This window comes from Sceloporus undulatus, chromosome 2 (assembly GCF_019175285.1).
Source record: "Sceloporus undulatus isolate JIND9_A2432 ecotype Alabama chromosome 2, SceUnd_v1.1, whole genome shotgun sequence".
Taxonomy (NCBI): domain Eukaryota; kingdom Metazoa; phylum Chordata; class Lepidosauria; order Squamata; family Phrynosomatidae; genus Sceloporus; species Sceloporus undulatus.
This window is the reverse complement of record NC_056523.1, coordinates 222,368,046-222,388,728: the sequence shown is the minus strand read 5'-3', so window position 1 is coordinate 222,388,728 and position 20,683 is coordinate 222,368,046. Positions and strand designations below refer to the sequence as shown.

Here is a 20,683-nt window from a genome sequence, read left to right as displayed (position 1 = left end):
GATTTTGCCATTTTATAAAAGGGACACCATTTTACCACGCCATTGTATTTAATGGGGCTTGAGCATCCACGGATTTTGGAAAAGCCTGGAACCAAAACCCCAGCAGATTACAAGAGCAGACTATATGTATGTATGTCTGTGTGTCTATCTATATCTATATTTATATCTATAGCAACAGTTAACGGGCCAAATAACACAAAACACAACCTAGTGTATTTTAGTGTTGTGTGTTCTTGTGCATGACCATGCAGACGATATTAATTCCTTATCAACTGCTAACACAAGTGTCACAATAATAAACCAGACACACATAGAAATTCATTTGCACTACAGATGTATCATATATTTCATGTAGACCCAGTTTAATTTTTGTTGTCAGTGTGTAAAAACTAGGGGGATGGACAGAGATGTAGGTTCTCCTAAGAAATAACCACACTGGTCTGGTAAACACTGTCAGAAGATTTATGTCTTCTTTACTACCCCTCATCCCTTAGCCTGAGAGAAAAGCAGTATTTTGCAGATTATACCTTGAGACATTCCTCAGATGGAGAGAGGATCATTTCGGTACAATCAGTCCTTGCACCAAAGATTGCCTGGGGTTCTTTGCCTCCCGTATTCTCCTATTTATTTACTTTACAGTAGCCTATTCTGCGCTGACTTCTGAAGCAGGGTGTGCTCAGACATAAAATAACAGTTACCCTTTAAAACTTCACAAGAAAACAACAATTGAAGAGTGTTACAACTTCCAAGGGATCTGATTGTCCTTACTGTAACGGAGCTATCTCCAACGCAAATATATTTTACTATCTGCGTAAGAAGTTATAGCTTGTGGAGAGAAAACAGTACTTTAGCACTCGGTGTATCTGTTTGCACAAATGAACACATATGCGCGTTCATGCGCTCATGTCAAGATGGGTCTGCTGGCATGTCTGTGAAACTAGAGAAAAAGGCTACAAATCGAACAATGAATGTCAAGTTTAGCAACCTTCCATGCATAAGAAGAGTTGATTGTACACATACACACACACACATATGTATGTATGGGGAATATATATGTGTGTGTGTTTTAGAAATGTATCCCCTCAAATCTGTCCAAAAGGCAAAACAGGTATCTGAAAACAGAGGTTGTCCTTGGTAAATAGGAACCATAGAATCATAGAAGTTGGAAGAAACCTCCAGTCCAGTCCAATGCAGAAATACATAATAATTAGAGTATGGCTTCCTGCTTTGTTTGTTTGTTTGTTTGTTTGTTTGTTTTATAGAAGAGGGGATCAGTTAAGAACATGCCTCTGTTTCATCCCCTTTCTAATTGTCTGTCTGCCTTTCATATTAAAGACCTTTTCCTGACTTGCACAGGGGAATCCAAGACAGTGTTCATATAGGAACCAAAACATCCAGATGCATTCTACCGCATGCTAACAAAGTGCAGTGGTCAATAATGTGTTGTGTAAACAGAACTACATACTCCCATTACTTTGGATGAGCATGCTGTTAACAAAAGTTATTAACTTTCTGTCATCTCCAGTAATCACTTTAAAGGCAATATAGTGTAAAGACACACATGCTGAAATTTGTATCTATTTCTAAAGGAAAATGTATTAATGGATTGAATAGTCGGCCATTTAATGGTGCTCATAATTTTGTGCCTGAGATGGTTATGATAGAGCTGATTCTGGACCAGTTTTCCCCCTTACTGACATATTTAAACATTTAAATGAATCAGTGTATCCACATTTCTAATGGCCAGAGTGATACTTGATTCATGGAAAAGGATGAGATGTGCATGTTGCCGACTTTCCCAGGGTTGTGCAATCTGTCTGGAAATACTGAAAGGTTTAAAATGATGGTAGAAACTTGTCTGGAAGGAAATGCTGAACTCTTAATTTGAAAATACAGTATTTCTCTCTCTCTCTGTGTGTGTGTGTGTGTGTGTGTGTGTCTGTGTGTCTCTGTGTGTTTGCTTTCAAGTCTTTTCCAACTTATGCTGACCCTAAGGTGAACCTATTATAGGGTTTTTGGGGGCAAGTTTCCCCAGAGGAGATTTGCTATTGCCATCCTCTGAGGCTGAGAGAGTATGGCTTGACTCTGAAGTGCAGGGTTCAAAACCCACCGGGTTACCTTTGAGTTTTGGACCAGTGGGTTTTCATGGCCAAACAGGGATTCGAAGCCTACTTTCCAGAGTCATAGTCCAGCACTCAAACCAGTCTGCCACACTGGCTCCTGCATATGATGCTAAGAATATATTTTAAGTTAATTTTCAGAATATAGATACAGTTTTACATTGAGGTGTCCACAATGTAAAGCGAGATGAACAAATCTGATCCATTATGGGACCAATGACTCCTGTGCATTGACGTGCACAAGAATTGCCCCAGTGGATTGTCCTCTGTGCTTTTTGGAGGATATTCCTCCCTAGACATCAAAATGTGCTTGATTAAACATATCTGCAGGCAACATTTAAGGTGTTTTTAGTCATTCCCATTCCTTTGATTTGTACTGCTGATTATGAATGATCTTAGTGCATAGCTGGAATGGTGAGATAAATTAACTAGATGGTTTTACATTTACTATGTATGAATGGATTTAAGGAGAAATCTGTTTAGTCTTCACTTATGAATGTACACTGCAAATAACATTCAGAAGTGATGCACAAAACAACCTACTTAGTGTCGCTTCTGTGAAACAGCAATTGCTGTAAAAACTACCTTTGAGGAGACAGCAACCAAGAAACATTTCAAATTAAGTAATTTTCCTTCCTGTTTAGTGTTTCTCATAGATTGCTATCTGTGAAACTTATTACTATTAAATGCATTTCTTAAAACTATTACTTCACCTGAGTTACAGTAAAGAGATTTTTGTCAAATCAACATCCTTGCAAGAGGGTATTTTATCTGCATCCTCACGAATCCAATGATAGTTCTTTGCGTGGTTTGCCATTTGATTCTACAGAAGTATAAATGAAATTAAATAAATTCTGCCCATGTATTCACCACTGAGATATAAATTCCCATTGAGTGTTGTTCCTGATAGTTATTTATGGTCATTATTCTAAATACAAGAGCCTGCATGCTATTGCGGTTTGAGTTGGACTATGACTCTGGAGAGCAGGGTTTGAATCCCCACTTGGCCACAAAAACCCACTGGGTGACTTGTGCAAGTCACACTCTCTCTGGCTCAGAGGATGGCAGTGGCAAACTTCCTCTGAAGAAACGTGCGAAGAAAACCCTGTGATAAGTCCCTTTCAGGGTTGCCATAAGTGAGAAAAGACTTGAAGGCACACAACACACATACATGCACATTCTCAGTACAGTACAGTTCATGAATACTTGTCATCAAATCTCTATTTAAAATCAGGATACAATTCTGTCCAACTGGAGTGCTTTAAAACAAGTGCATCATGATATCATCAAGCAGAATGAAATGATAGTTTCCTGATGTCATGGAATGAACATTATACTGTATTTCTTTATGTCAGGGAATGGACAAACTGTAGCTCCAGGACTGCATACAGCCCCACAAGATTATTTTAATGGCCCCAACACCCCCATCCCTGACTTCCCTCAACTGACTTTTTCTGGCCAAATAAAACCTCAAAACCAAAAATGTTAATCACCTCTCTTGGGAACCTAAGGTGCATCTACACTGACAGGAAAATCCAGGATTGAGACATCCTGGATCTCAAAGGGAGAACCTTTTCGTGTTGCCAATGGAATTTAAATTTTATTTCCTGGACTTTAAAATGCTTTGTCTCCCAGTACAACATGGCCAAAGGAAGAGTGGTCTCCATATGTAGATATCTCTCCAAACCATCTTAACTCAGAACAATACCAAGAACATCTTGACAAAATGCAGGCTTGGGATTAAAATTGTAACAAATACAACAACAACAACTCTTCTGTATGATTTTTTACACCTTTGACTGATGAAGAAGCCAGTGGAGCTTCAAAAGATTGCAACATATATTTTGTGCATTTTAGTTGGCACAATAAAATATAGTTGATTTGTAGATTTTGGATGTCATTGTATCCAGTTTATCTTTGGGCTACTTCGCTCCGCAGTGACCACCAGCTTGTCTATGCCTCAAAGGCAAGGAGAACTGTCCACACACAGTTCTCCCTTTTGAACTCATCCGATAAATCGCAATATGCACAGCCACGTGGATGTGGACACACCAGAAGATAAATCTTCTATTTTCTCTGAACTGGAGCCTCAAGGTGATGAAAAGGCCGGATTTGGCCCCAACCATCCTGTATGCCATTTGGACAGTTTGTTCTGAAAACTGAGATTTTTAAATTTGGCCTGGGTAGATGTGCTCCTAAAACCAGCATGGTATAGTGGTTTGAATGTTGGACTACATGTTGAATGTTGAGACCAGAGTTTGATTCCTAGCTTGGCTATGAAGCTCCCTGGGTGACCTTGAGCAAGTCACAGGCTCTCAGCCTCTGGGGAAGGCAATGACAAACCTTCTCTTGCCAAGAAAGCCCATGATAGATTTGCCTTAGGGTTGCCATACAATGGAAATGACTTGACGGCACACAACAACAACAACAGTGCCTTCCCCTAGAGGAGCATTGCCTCTCTGCATTGACATTTTAAACAATCCTGTTTTTCAAAAGTAGAAGTCAACATTTGAACATTCCTAGCTTCCCTGTCTCTTAAAGTCCTTTCCCCACCAGTCTGTGCTATTCCTGGGAGGTTCTAAGGTCCAGAAATCTGCCTCTGGACCCACCAAACTTTTCCAGCTCTACTTTAGGCTAATATCTCCAATGAAAAATACTGTCTGTAAATATCGAACAAGCAGATGAAGAGAAAAGTTCTGTATCAGAACTTTTGCCTGCTGTGCTACAGTACTTTTATGTTTTCCAGGTATCTGAAACATCAGAGAGATTTTTTATTTTTCAAATGGCTTCATTCCACCTGTAGTTTGAAATGATGCCATCATCCCCTTTTCCACTTCAGGATTACACCACCTTATCCTGCTAAATCCCAGGTTAAAGAGATGCTACAAATTTATATAAAATTGTGGGGTAAAGTAGTGGTGAGTTCAAGATAAACTACCTAACAGGAAGCCAAGAATTATTCTTAAGATCTTACAGTTCATTGCGTAGTTTGGCAACGTCACATATTTGTACTAGTTTACAACAATTTTGGGTGTAGGTGGCTCCTTCTCTTTAGATTTGCTTGTACCTATCATTTTCCATTTGAAGTGTTTACAAAGTAATTAACATGAAGAGCCCTGTGATTGTTGTAAGTGCAGAATCAACTGTTTTATGTCTTAAAACTGGGTCAGCCGGGGAGTTTGCAAAGGGATAGAGAGAACCTTTTATCTATAATCCAGCAAGTTCAATATGATCAACTGATAGTGATTAAACGTTGATAAGAACTGATGGCTGCACAAGGAATTAGAGTTAAAACTGGGAGGCAAGGCAGGTGTTTATCTTGTATTATCTTCAGTAGGTCCTCCTTATACGCCGGATTTGCCATGCGCGATTTAAGCATACGCGCATGGCAAATCGGGGATTTTGTCCCCAATGGCGCACGCGTGCACGCACGCCGCCATTGGGGACAACTTCCCTCCCTCCCCCTCTCCCCCCCAACTCTTTCCTTCCCTCCCTCCCTCCTTCCCTCCCTCCTTACTTTTGTCGCCAGGGGCCTCGCGTGCTGCCGCCGCCACCGCCGCCCCTCAGCCGGAGGGAAGGCCGGTGGTGGTTTTGGAGGCCAGAAGCCTCCAGCCTGCCACCCGGCCCTTCTGTGGCGGGGCGCGGCGGCAGCGGAGCACCAGCGCCAGAGGCCTCTTCGGCCCCCACTCTGCCGCCGCCACCGCCAGCACTCTGTGCAAGGTCGGGTGGGGGCTGGAGGCCTCTTGGTCTCCAGTCCCGCCACTCGGCCCCTGCATCCGAGGTGCAGGCGGCGGCGGCGGCGAGTGGGGGCCGAAGAGGCCCCCAGGCGCTCGGCCTCTTCCTCCTCCCGCCACGGCGCGCCACGGCGACGGGGGAAAGGCTGGGCGCTGCTCCTGGAGGCTCCAGGAGCAGCGCCCGGCCTTTCCCCTGGCTGTAGCCCGCGGAGGGAGGCCTCTGCGCGGAGACCACGCCAGAGGCCTCCCCCCTCCGTCCCCTCTTTCCCCCGTTAGCCGTGGCGGCGGCGGGGCGGAGGAGGAGGAGGGGCCGAGCGCCTGGGGCCTCTTCGGCCCCCACTTGCCCGCCGCACCGCCAGCACTCGTGCAGGGTCGGGTGGTGGCTGGAGGCCTCGTGGTCCAGTCCGCCACTCGCCCCTGCACGAGGGCAGGCGGCGGCGGCGGGCGGATGGGGGCCGAAGAGGCCCGGCGCTCGGCCTCTGTCCTCCGCCTCGCCAGGCGCCGCCACGGCTGACGGGGGAAAGGCTGGGCCTGCTCCTGGAGGCTCCAGGAGCAGCGCCCGGCTTTCCCTGGCTGTAGCCGCGGAGGGAAGGCCTCGGGCGCTGGAGGACCAGCGCCAGAGGCCTCCCCTCCGTCCCCTCTTTCCCCCCCCGTTAGCCGTGGCGGCGGCGTGGCGAGGAGGAGGAGGAGGCCGAGCGCCTGGGGCCTCTTCGCCCCCCACCCGCCGCCGGCCAGCGCCTGAACCTCGATGCAGGGGCCGAGTGGCGGACTGGAACCAAGAGGCCTCCAGCCCACCACCCCACCCGGCCCTTGCACAGAGGTGCTGGCGGTGGGCGGCGGCAGATGGGGGCCGAAGAGGCTCTGCTGCGCTGGTGCTCCGCTGCCGCGCCGCCACCCGCCACAGACAGGGCCGGGTGGCAGGCTGGAGCCTTCTTGGCCTACAAACCCCCACCCGGCCTTCCCTCCGGCTGAGGCGGCGGTGGCGGCGGCGGCGGCAGCAGCGACGGAGCCCCCAGCGACGAAAAGATAAGGAGGGAGGGAAGGAGGGAAAGATTGGGGGAGGAGAGGGGAGGGAGGGAAGTTGTCCCAATGGGACTTGAGAACGCGGAATTTGGTATACGCGGGGGGGTCCGGAACGGATCCCCGCGTAACCAAGGACGCACTGTATATTAAAAATTTTGGGAAATACATGCTCAGTGATAGAGTGGTACACTTGGAAATGACAAGACAGGTTGAAATTCCATCGTACTCCCAACCATGCAAGTTTCTCAGCTTTAGTAAAGGAAAAGAAATCAGACGAGACACTAATTTGCTGCCTCTATGTGCATCTTCCTCCTCCTCCTCACTGACCCATGTAATATCTTATTTTACCATAATATATGATATGTAAATCATGTACTGTGTTGCAAATCCGCTCTTGCTGAAAGCAGATAACAGGTATTGTAGGAAGCAAAGTGTAGTATAATAACATCTGGAGGCTGCATGCATCCCACTCCTGCTATACAACCTTGACCTGGATTTCTACAATTAGGCTTTTCTTGTAGACGCCAACAACCGTAGTACTTGACTGTCATTGTATTTCCAGAACTGATGTTAGAAAAACCTTTACTCAGCTTCAGCTTCATCCAAATTCAATGCTGCATTGTGTGGTGTGCTTTCATGACCCTGTTAATTGCAAGCAATGTGAAGAAGGAAAATGGGCAACATCATGAAGTCATGTCATATGATAAGTGATGCTACTTCCTATTTTAAAGAATATTAACAATGTGGGTTGCCATTTTCAGTCTCCAGTAACATACAGTTCCAGATTGTTTGTTGGGTACCAGTTTATCCATCCCACCCACCCTGAGACAAGATGGGTAAAAGAGTAACTCCTGCATCAATTACAATGTCTTGCATCAGTCTGGAAAGAAACCTAAGTGTATACTCCTTTTGTGGCAATATGATTCAGGTTAGAGATTGCCCTTGGGGAAGAGAAGAAGAATTCCTGCATCAAACAGGAACTGTTGTTAGTTTCTGTAATTAGTAACTCATCAGTACAATTACTTTTATTTATTTCAGGTTTTATGACCATGCTAATCGTTGACCTATTCACTTTCACAGGCGCTTTTGAAATGCCCGCAGAATAATTGTCTGTGGGGCCACATGAGATATCAGGGTTGTCTCTAAGCTGCAAGCTCTAGCTATTTAACATCCTGGTCAGTCCTGCCTAACAAGTTGCCAGCAGAGGGTAGACCATGTAAGAAGCCAAGCTAGAGACAATGCAAGAAAGCACGCTAGAGAAGATTCATGTATGAGCTATAGATCATGTCAGTCAGTGGTCCATATTCATAGCCTCATTGTCATGAATGATTTTTTTAGTGGACCCAAGCAACATAGAATCATAGAATCATAGAGTTGGAAGAGACCACAAGGACCATCCAGTCCAACCACCTGCCATGCAGGAACTCACAATCAAAGCATCCCTAACAGAAGGCCATCCAGCCTCTGCTTAAAGACCTCCAAAGAAGGAGACTCCATCACACTCTGAGGGAGTGTATTCTACCGTCAAACAGCTCTTACTGTCATGAAGTTCCTCCTAATGTTAAGGTGGAATCTCTTTTCCTGCAGCTTGTATCTATTGTTCCATGTTCTAGTCTCGAGCATGAGAAAACAATCGATCCTCAATGTGACACCCCTTCAAATACTTAAACAGTCTCTTCTCCAGGCTAAACCTACTCAGCTCCCTAAGTGTTTCCTCATAAGGCATGGGTTCCAGACCCTTCATCATTTTGGTTGCCCTCCACTGGACATGCTCTAACTTGTTAACATCCCTTTTTGAGTTGTGGTGCTCAGAACTGGACACGGTATACCAGGTGAAGCCTGACCTAAGCAGAATAGAGTAGCACTATTACTTCCCTTGATCTAGACATAATACTTCTGTTGATACAGCCTAAAATCGCATTGGCCTTTTTAGTTCCCACATTACATTGTCAGGACAAACACACATTTTATCTCTGCTAGACTGCAGGTGGATGATAGAATACTTGCATCTATGAAAAGCTTAAGGGGCATTTGCGCTGCACAATTAGAGCAGTTTCCAGAGATAGAGTATCAGGAAAGTAAGAAATGTTAGTGTATTTAGTTGATCATTATTAAAGCTTTAAAAATCTAAGACAATTGCATATTGTTCATTTTAAATTTCCATTTACATATAAGTAAAACGCTTGCACTAAAAGCCTTATCATAATGAAGGTGAAAAATGCCATTGATGAATTTACCCCCGCCAGGTTTGGCCTGGGAAAGCTGCACAAATTCTTTTAAAAATCCAATTTTAATCCACCCCATCAAAAAACCTTGTCTTATTCATCTCTTTACCCTAACCTTTCTTTAGATTACCTGATTCCCATTTGGATCCTCATGAATGTGCCATAGTAAGAGCTTGAATAATCACTTTCCTGGGACAACTTCATGAGGAGCTTCTGTTCCAGTGTTGGAAAAAATGCGGCCTATGAACCACATGTAGCTCCTAAAGCTATTTCTGAGGTCCCAAACATCCCCCAGAAACCAATTTCTTAATTTTTTTTTAAAAAAAAACTGGTCAAAATTGCCCCCAAGTGCCCCTTAGTTAGGGCCATGCCCTGTGCTCCCCACACCTGGTAGTTGACTTTGGATTGACAGTGTCCTCTCCTAGACCTTAAACTGACTGGCATGAGAGGGGAACATGGCAAAAGTGCCTCCCACATGAGTGGTGGGCATGAAACATTTATGTGAGGGGTGGTATTTAAGAAAAAAACACTGCAAATTGTGGTGTTTGGGTGTGGCCATGGGTGGCACTCCAAGAGTCCCTCTTCAGAGCAGTGGAAATTGCTTTAAAAATTGTATGGTTTCCACTATATAAACAGGAGAACCATTGTGCTGCATGGACCACCCGTCCAAACTTTTCTTACTATTCATCTTGGAAGTAACTATCATACTGGAATCATGTGTCAGAATAAATGGTTTGGGACATGTAACCTTAATTTTGTAATTCCTCAACCTCGACAGCTTAACAAAAAGCCAAATGTACTTTTTTAAAAATCCAAGAGAACTTTTTGTTGTTGTTGTTGTTGTTGTTGTTGTTGTGTGCCTACAAGTCATTTCTGATTTATAGCAACCCTAAGGCAACCGTATCATGGGGTTTACTTGGCAAGATTTGTTCAATGGAAGTTTGCCATTGCAAACCTGAGGCTGAGAGCATGTGACTTGCACAGGGTCACCCAGTAGGTGTCCACGGTTGAGCTGGGAATTTAACCCTGGTCTCCAGAGTTGCAGTCCAACTCTGAAACCACTACACCACACTAACTCTCCCAAGAGAACTAGTTTTGCGTATAAAAAAACCTCAGTAGGGCTATGTGACATTTGTTGACTCTTCAGCACGCTCTCTCATTTAATTAGCAACTTATTTAATCATTTGATTCTCAACTTAATGCTGAAATTCCAACATAAGTCAATTGCTTTATTTAAAAATAAATTTATTTAAGTTGCTTCTTCTTGTTAGAAAGTTTCTGGCTTAATGGATAATTTCAGTTAGTCCCTGTCTCTGGTTATGTCCATAAATCTAGCTCAGTGAGTCTCAAACTCTGGACTTCCAGGTATTTTTGGATTTCAGCTCATAAAAGCCTCAACCATCTTGACCACTGTTTGGAATTTTGGGAGCTGAAGTCCAAAACACCTGGAAGGTCAGAGTTTGGGAATCATTGAGAAGCTTGCCCCCAGGCTTTGAAAAATTAGAGAGAAGTATTTTTACAATTGCAATCAGTTAGAAAGTAAGCCTTGCGATCTTCCTTTTTGAAAAACAGCACCAAGCATCACCTTCTGGGCTTCAGCAAACTCAGCAGCCCTCCCTGTCATGCCCCCTTCTCTCTGGCAAGCAAGGGGCAATTTTGGATTTGGAGACAGAAAAGATGCATGTTGCATGTAATATTTCCCCCTGAATCTGTCCACAAGTGGAAGATGAAATGGAAACGGTAGCTGTGCTGTATGCTTGTGACGTCAAGGTTTTTTTCCCCCTGAACTGGTTTACCTAACTTGTATTTGGAGACAAGTGATTTTAATTGCTTTAGATATAGTCCTCTTTTGTACAATAAATTCCTGGGTTATGGTTATTTATATCTATATGATAATGTCAAAGAGTTTTTTTGGGTGGGCGCCAGGAAGTTAAACAAGGAGACAGTTGGCTTTGTTCTGTTTGTACAGCATGTCTTTCTCCCCCAGTTTGAAACAGCGCATGCTAAGGTGGAATATCCCATTGCTTATTGCCAGGTCTCTTAGGAACTATCATGTTGCTTTGCTTGGCTATTAATTTGGAGCCCTGATTTTTGAAACTGAGACACTCATGCACTCCAAGTGTTATTTTGTGTCCGTACATATGGGAACTATCTGAAAGGCATCAGATGGAGAGAGGCTATTTTGCAATTAACCATGCTTACTGTCAAGGAGGTAGGATTGTAGATATTAAACCCTGGAAAAATCAAAAGGAAAGTGGTTGCTCTTTTCTCTGAAGCTTTTATTTTCTTGAAAACTTGAAAAAAATGGACCCATCTCGCTCCTCAATACAGACTACAAAATCTTTTCCACAATACTTGCAGAAAGAATGAAAAAAGTCCTTACGGAATGGATAGGAAAAGAACAAGCAGGCTTTCTACCAAACAGACACATTAAAGACAACATCCGCACCGTCATAAATACACTTGAGTATTATGAAATACATAACAAAAAAGAAATGGCTTTACTTTTTGTGGACTTTGAGAAAGCCTTTGACAACGTAACTTGGGAGATGATTTTTGCCATGTTAGAGAAAGTGGAGGCTGGACCTCAATTTCAGAGATGGATTTACGAAATATATAACAAGCAGACAGCAAGGCTAATAATAAACAATAGTAAATCGGAAGAATTTAAAATTAAGAGGGGAACCCGTCAGGGTTGCCCTCTCTCTCCACTTTTATTTATCTTTGTCTTAGAAGCCTTAAACCACCTGATTCGAAATGAAAGAAGAATCCAAGGAATGAAGATCAAGAAACATGAATACAAAATGAGACTCTTTGCTGATGATATTGTATATATCCTAGAAAACCCTGTGTGTAGTTTGAACTGCCTGATTAATATACTTCAAAACTTTGAAGAGATCTCAGGCCTTAAGGTTAATAAGGGAAAAACTAATATGTTAGTTAAAAATATGAATAAAGAAAGTATGAAACATCTAGAACAGGACTCAGGGTTTAAAATAGAAAAAAAGATTAAGTATTTGGGTATCACCTTGACAAATAGAAACATAGATTTATTCCAAAATAACTATATCCCAACATGGAAAGAGATACAAAAAGATTTAGACAGGTTGGGAAAAATTCAACTATCATGGATGGGTAGAATTTCAGTAATACAAATGTCTATCTTGCCTAGACTCCTTTATCTATTTCAGACAATCCTAGTATTACATACTTTTAGTCCACTAGACACATGGCAAAGTAATATAATGAAATATATCTGGAATAAGAAAAAGGCCAGAATTAACAAAAAAGTAATGTGTGATGATAGAGCGAGAGGTGGTCTGGCCGTCCCCAACATAAAAATGTATTATTTCTCAGCAGTTCTCTGGTGGATATCTGATTGGATATTATTAGAAAATGATCAACTACTAACTTTAGAAGGGGAAAATTTAAGATTCAGATTCCATGCCTATCTATTCTACAACAAAGATAAAATTCACAAAGAAAGCAAACATCATATAATTATAAAAGCACTTTTGAAAGTAAGGGAGAAATGGAAGCCTAGATTTTCAAATCAAATAGTACTGCACTGTTCCCCACACGAAGCGTTCTTTAGCAGGGAAGGCATACCGAAAGGGAAATGGCTAAGATACGCAGATTTAATTACAGAAGTACAAGATAAAATAGATTTTAAAAACCAAGAGCAATTACACAAATCTGGTATTGAATGCCATTGGTATCTCTACTTGCAGCTGAGACAGAGATGGAAACTAGACATGATAGAGCCTGGATTGAAAAGCAAAATTACTGATTGGGAAACAATAATGGTAAAAGGGCAGAAAAAGAAAATGGCTAAATTGTACAAAACGATCCTCAGCTGGAACACTGAGGAGGAAATTATACGACACAGTATGATAAAGTGGGCCCAAAACGTAGGACATAGTATATTATATGAAAAGTGGGAGAAAATTTGGAAATCAAATCTGAAGTATACAATGTGTCAGGATCTTAAAGAAAATACTTATAAGATGATCTATAGATGGCACTTGTCACCAAACAGAATTGCGTTAATATATAAAACTAGTAACCCAATGTATTGGAAGTGTCAAAAGACTACCGGTACTTACTATCATATGTGGTGGTCATGTGAATTTGCCAAATTCTTCTGGCAAAAGGTATATGACATTATTACCAAGGAATTAAAAATTCAAATATCCTTTACACCAGAGGTTTGTTTGTTAGGTATCTTTGAGGGTAAAATTGAGAAAAAAAACTGGTAAACTTTTATTTTACTTATTTACCTGTGCTAGAATTGTGTATGCAAGATTCTGGAAATCGAATCAAATACCTTCCACGGATAAGTGGCTGATGAAAGTCTTAGATATGGCCGAAATGGACAAGGCTTACTGCGGGTCAAAAGAAGAGGAAAATGATGTAGAAATAAAAGACACTTGGCAACCCTTCTATGCATATTTAAAAAAAAGATGGAACAATACTATATTGATATAAAGTAATGTGATATGCTGTGCTATTTAAAGATAGTGGAAAATCAGAGTAGTTCATTGTCTAGGGGGGGGGGATTTTCAGACTATGTAGAAATCTCCAGGATGAGACTTTGTGTTAAAAGACAAGCCTATATACACTTCGATATAATGTAATCTCAGTAATCTTTGAAATCTACTACACCGTAAATGCTTGTGATTCTCTCTCGAAATATAAAAAGGAAAAGGTAAGGAAAAGGAATGGTCTAAACTGTTTACTACTCTAACCAAAAAAACTAAAGTATATTTTTCTTTTAATCTCATGTGAAGAAGGGCACCTACTTAATTTTTTATTTAAAATAGAACGAACAAACATAACAAGATAAGACGGAGAGTTAAGCAATAGGAAGCACTTTGTGTGTTAAATGTAGTTTTAGGAAAAGGTGTGTGAAGTGGGTCTGTATAAGGTGTTAAGATAGATGGTTTGTAAAGTTATGCTTATCCTATCATGTGATACACCTTTGTTATGTGTTTATGTATTGTCTGTTGTATTTGTAAGAAAATGCAAAAATTAAAATTAAAAAAAAGATTTTTTTTAAGATGGATGAAAAAAATATTGAAGACTAAGTGTCGGTATATTTATTCCCTATACTTCCATCAAACAATTTCTTAAAAGTATGTAGCAGGTAGACTTTGACATAAGATGATGCACAGCATCTCACATTATTGTAATTCCTGGTCTGGGTTTCTTTTTCTTAGTTCTTTTTGTGGGAATGGGTGCTTTATGTCTGCTTGGCACTTTGGAGGACTATAGGAAACAAAACGATTATCTTCATTTTACTAGAGTTTGCAGTTTCTTGTTTGTTTTTGTTTTTGTCTTTGCTTTGTTTTTTGCCTGCTATTCATCCATTTGCAAAGGGGTTCCTTATAGTTCAGCTAATTGTTATAGTTCAAGATAATTTTAAAAAATTCTGTATAAATTGCACCTTCAATCTATTAAACGTGATACTTTTAAGCCAAGTTAAGACATAATGCATTTTATGTCCCTCAAGTAACAGAGACTTTCATTTTGTAAAGGGTGCAAAGAGTGCATTTCCCCCCCCAATTATTCTGAAAATTTCCATTTTTTTCCATAGCTTCAGAATTTCTAGAAATGTTAAAGGAAAAGCACAGATATAAGAGAAATGATAAAATCTGGCAGACATGGTGGTATGATTTCAGAGCCATAAAAAAAAGTACAAGATGATATAATTCCCGTGACTTACTTTTCTTTATTGTTACTTTCCTACATCTAAACTGTAACTTAGAATGCTATTTCTGGAAAGCAAACACTAGTTGTGTTATTCTGTTGATTTTATTGTCTGTGGTACTGCGTAAGACTTTATGGTAGCCCATCTTTCAAGAAATTTTGGGAATGGGAGGTTTGTCTATGCTTAGTGTTTGTTTTGTTGTTTCTTTGCTTTGTCAAGGAATTTTACTTTTATGGACATCTTTACTTTGAGCTTGATTGTTATTGATCTTATCTCTCAGTTAAAGGGAAGGAACCACATGCTGATACATCACCTACTGTACCTGTAATGGCACATGATGAATAATGATTTCATTGTCACTGAAATCTACAAAGAGTTCTTGATTTATAGAAATGGCAGTCCTTAGGAGTATGGAAAGACAGCATTCACATCTAGCAGCTAAGAGGGGAGCTATGGGGTAGATCAGCAGTTCCCAAACTTTAATTTTCCAGGTGTTTTGGACTTCAGCTCCTAAAAGCCCCAGCCAGTTTAGCCAACTATCAGGCCAAAACTAACAAAATGAATTTCATCAGGATGGCTAACATGTGACAGTGAAAAAGGCCAAATGTGATTCTAGGCTACATCAGTAGAAGTATAGTGTCTGTATCAAGAGACGTAATAGTGCTACTCTATTCTGCTCTGGTCAGACCTCACCTGGAATACTGTGTCCAGTTCTGGGAACCAGAATTCAAAAAGGATGTTGAAAAGCTGGAGCGTACCCAAAGAAGGGCAACAAAAATTGTGAAGAGTCTGGAAATCATGCCCTAAGAGGAACCGCTTAGGGAGCTGGGTATGTTTAGCCTGGAGAAGAGACAGTTAAGAGGTGATAAGATAGTCTTGTTTAAATATTTGATAGGGTGTCATATTTAGGATGGATAGGGTTGCCATAACCCGGCGGCCCCTGTGCCAATCACGGTTTCAGGGGGCCCTTCCCGGTCCCGGTCCGGTTTGGGCCCCCACCCGTGCCTTGTTCCCGGTTTGGGAGCCCGCTCCGGCCATTGCCGCTGCCGCTAACACAGCTGCTGCAGCGCCAACCCACCTCCTCCTCCGGCTCTGCCTTCCTCCTTTTCCTCGGCGGCAGAAGCTCTGCCGCCACCGCGCCCCCACTGTGAGGGCTTGTGCGCCGCCCAGGCCTCAGCAGGGGCCAGTGGCAGCACGCGCGCCTGCCCCACTTCCCTCCGCGCACGCCTGCCTGCCCCGCTTCCCTCCATGCGCGTGCGCCTGCCTGCCTGCCCCACTTCCCGCCGCGCACGCTCTCCTGCCTGCCCCGCTTTCCTCCGCGCGTGCACGCCTGCCCCACTTTCCTCCGCGCGCACGCGCGCCTGCCCTGGTTCCCTCCGCGTGCGCGCGCCTGCCCTGCTTCCCTTCCTCCCGCGCCAGCCATCATAAGGAGGAGGAGGGGGTAGAGGAGGAGGAGGAGGAGGAGGAAGGAGACGGAGGAAGGGTGCCTGAAGGCCAGGGCAGAATTGGGCCAGAGGAGGAGGAGGAGGAGGAGGAAAGCTGAGTCAGTGGCCATTAGGTCTGCCTTGGTATTTTGGGGTTTTTAAATTATATTTAAAAATATAAAATACTTATTTTATTTAATTTTTTTAATTTTTATTATTGCTTTTTATTTTTATTATATTAATTTTTATTATTGCTTGTTTTTATTTCATTAATTTTTATTACTGCTTGTTTTTGTTTTATTTTATTAATTTTGATCATGCCTAGAAACATGCATTTATATTAACATTTTTAAAAAAAAAACTCAATTTTTGCGCGTCCTCCATTTTTATAAAAATGTGTCCTACATTTGAAAATGTTGCCCTACATTTGTCCTACATTTGTCCCGGTTTGGAGGTCCTCACTTATGGCAACCCTAAGGATGGAGCAAGCCTGCTGCTTCAGATACTAGGACCTGGAACAATGGATGTAAACTCCAGGAAAAGAGATTCCAGTTCAACATAAGGGGGAATTTTCTGACAGTAAGAGTTGTTTGACAGAAACACACTTCCTTGGAGAGTGGTGGAGTCTCCTTCTTTGGAAGTTTGTAAACAGAGGCTGGATGACCATCTGTTGGGAATGCGTTGATTGTGAGTTCCTGCATGGCAGAATGGGGTTGGACTGGATGGCCCTTGTGCTCTCTTCCAATTCTGTGAGTCTATGATTCTATGATTTCTGAGAGCTGAAGTGCAAACATCTGGAGGACCAAAGTCTGGGAATCACTGGGCCAGACAATCCACATCAAGTTAAAAAGTACAGCTAGTATGCACAGGAGCGCAATCAGTAACATGCCCAACTCTAGAAGGGATTTGAGCATCATCATTATAAAAGAGGCTTCTGTAGAAAAAAAAGTTTTACATGGGTAATGACAAAAATACAGCCAATTCATGCATTTTAATAAGAAAGTATCTTTTGAAACTTCCACAAAAGGAACACAATTTAAAATACAATATTTCCCACATGCAGAATAGTTGTACAAATAACAGTAGCAAATATGTTACATTCAAAAGCCAAGTTTACTAAATTTGTTTCTCTCTGATGAAGCACTGAATGCCAATATGGTCTCAGTCAGCATATGTGACAAAGCTGAGAATGAATTTTTTTCACATGGCATTAATTGCATCAAAGGTGGCTCCTGCAGCATAAATAACATACATGCATGGAAATATCATACACATATGTACAATGTTTTAATAATTTTGTAAAGTGCTAGTGTTGGGATTTTGCAAGATTCTCCCATATCTTTTGCGGTGGTGGGGAGTGCCTGAACTATATCCCTAAATAGTTGAGTGTAAAGATAGGAATTTGGAGATTGAAGGAAATTTTCATTTTGGGCAGGCCCAATTCTTATGGAGAGGCAGTGCCCTCCTTTGCCCCATGTGTAACTATATCGCTGTGGTGTCCCAATCTGGATCACTGCCTCCATACATGATTTAAACCTCCCCACATACTTCCTCCAATATATATCAATAGAGCCACCATACTGAGCTCCATCATGAAAGATGGAGGTATAGAGTGGGAAGGTTTAAACCTTGCCTATCCACATGTAGCATAGTGGTTTGAATGTTGTAGTATGACTCTGGAGACCAGGGTTCAATGCCCAGCATGCTCACAGGCTCAGAGAATGGTAATGGTAAACCTCTTCTGAACTCTTGCCAAGAAAACATGAGGATAGGGTTCCCATAAGTTAGAAATGACTTGCAGGCACACAGCAGCAACAACATCCACATGTGCAAACTAGATCACAATCCCACTGGCATACCTGAAGGTGACGATGAATTACATGTACTGTGATATGCAATTAGCTGTGCATTTTGAATGAAAAAATTTTCAGATTCAAATCTCATTTCTGCCATGAGTTCTTTGTAGGTATCTTTAGGCAAACCACTTACCATTCTCTTGGGGCTTTTTCATGCTGCACAAATGATAGCACTATGATTCTGCTTTAACTGCAATAGCTGCATCTTAAGAAATCCTGGGATTTGTGGTTTGATAAGGCACTACTATTCTCTATCTGAGAATTATACATTCCCTCCCTAAATTTCCAATCCTAGGATTCCATGGGATGTTGGCACAGCAGTTAAAGCAGAATCATACTGCTATCACTGTGCAGCATGGGATGTTACAGGGCTGCTGCAAGGAATTATAGAATCTATGTAAGAAATTTTGAACATCTCAAGTGCTAATTTATATGTATATGTATGTATGTGCCTTCAAGTCATCTGTTGATGTATGGCAATCCCATGAATTTCATAGGGTTTTCTTATGCAAGGAATCCTCAGAGGTGATTTTGCCAGTTCCTACAGCACCTGGTATTCATTGGCAGTGTCCCATCCGTCCTTACTAGGGCTCACCCCCACTTAGCTTCCAATATCAGACAGGATTTGGTGCCTTTAGGGTACTTAGGTCCTTCTTGTGTGTGCATGTATGTAACTTCAAGTTGCCTATCAACTTATGGTGACTCCATGAATTTCAAAGAGATTTCCTAGGCAAGGGATCCTCAAATGTGGTTTGGCCAGTTCCTTCCCCTGAAATATAGCCTACTGCACCTAGTATTTCTTGGTGGTCTCCCAGCCAAGTACTAACCAGGGCTGACCTTGCTTAGCTTCCAAGATCAGACAGGATCTGGAGCCTTAGGGTATTTATGTGGGTAAGTGTTCTTATTCTGGAGTTGTTTGAAAGGAAGTGCTTTGTTTAGAACCATAATATCTTGTAGTTTGGGGAAAGGTGTGAGGAAGATAAGACCAGCTTTATCTGGTCTTATCAGGCTTTGACTGCCCACCTCATTTCCCACCAGAGCTGCTCCTGAGATGCCCTCTGTTCATTAAAAGAAGTTTATTATGTGTGCTTCATTCATTTATTATCCAGAACGCAGAATGGCAATTAACCATTAACTGTCAGGGCTTCCCACTATCTCCAGGATCCCAGATCCTAGGAATGAAAGCCTATTTTATTTGTCCATTCCCCCCCCCCCCCCCTTTCTTTCCCCTCCGAGGGGAACACCTTATAGATAAGAAACCCCCCCCCCCCCCCTTCCAAAGAGGCTGGATCCTTCTTTCAGAAGAACAGAACTTTGGCTTATCTTGATCAGAAGGCAAATGGTTCCCACCACCCCTCCACACAGCCTTTCTACAGGGTTAAAGGTCTCCATCTTGTTGACTGTTCTTCACCCTCTTTTGTTGAGATTCCTAAGGCTAGTTAAAGCCAGTTGCTGGTTACTCTTCATCCTAGGCTTCTGCAGGTGCAGCTTCAAGGTTGTGCATGGTTGAATTCATTCAAACTTCATGGAATGAGATTGCCATCTTTGGATCCTTTCTTTAGCATTTCCAAAACCAGTCAGATGAAATATGTAGTGTATCAACTGTGGGTGACCTTGGGCAAGTCACACTCTCCCAGCCTCAGGGGAAGGCAATGGCAAGCCTCCTCTGAACAAATCTTGCCAAGAAAACCCTAGGATAGGGTCGCATTAGGGTTGCCATAAATTGGAAATTACTTGGAGGTACACAGCAACAGCAAAACCAATATGCATTTTAAAGATTAGTTACCATCTGCTTAATTTAATTCACTTGACTAGTGAGGCCTATCAAAGTCCACACTGCAATAATGTCTCTACATTTGTTAGGTTTTACAATTTTATTTTATTTTATTTTATTGCAGGGAAGGACTACCGGTAAGTTAGATGTATTAAATCCTGGGAAATTTGCATCTTTCTTATCTTTCTCTGTGCTTCCCCCATGTGGTTTCAGTAAACATTGCAAGAAGCTGATGTATCTTCAGTCACCAGTTGAATTGCTTTTTTCCCTTTTCTTTCAGTTCTGTCACTTTCTAGATTTCAGCAAATATTCCAAGATGATACTACCCCTTGATCATGGCATTCGCATAAAGAGGATGTTTGGCAAAGAAGTAATTTTAATTTGCCCTTCCCAAGTAAATGTGAAGTAAATGTGAACAGTTATATTATTTTATTTGCATTGCTAACAGGATCTGGGAGTCTCCACTTCTTCTGGCTGCCAAAGAGAATGATGTCCAGGCCATCAGAAAACTGACCACAGATGGTTCTTGTGATATTTTCCAAAGAGGTATTCACATCCTATAAAATCCATGCCTGGCAGATGAGAGAATTATTTTCAAGAGGCAAGAGCCACATTCAGATAGTAGATAAGCAAGGGCAATAAGCTAGCAAGGATCTTGTTGCAATAAGATGAGGGTGGATCATGGTGACCAGACAGCCTCCTTTTCTAGGACATGGCCTATATTGCAACCTTCTGTCTAGGAGGAATTCCAAAATATCATCCATTTTGAGCATGGCTAAGAAGCCCATTGAGTTACACCATGTTTGCTGTTCCTCTT

General features: G+C 42.0%; 1 protein-coding gene across 1 annotated transcript in view; it reads left to right on the top strand.

The window, feature by feature from the left end:
- LOC121922634 (transient receptor potential cation channel subfamily V member 6-like) overlaps positions 1-20,683 on the top strand; it is a 51,816-nt gene that overhangs the window by 2,671 nt on the left and 28,462 nt on the right. Inside the window, exon 2 of the mRNA XM_042452285.1 lies at positions 20,315-20,412. Coding sequence (XP_042308219.1) covers positions 20,315-20,412 — 98 coding nt within the window. The remainder of the gene's footprint in view (positions 1-20,314; positions 20,413-20,683) is intronic.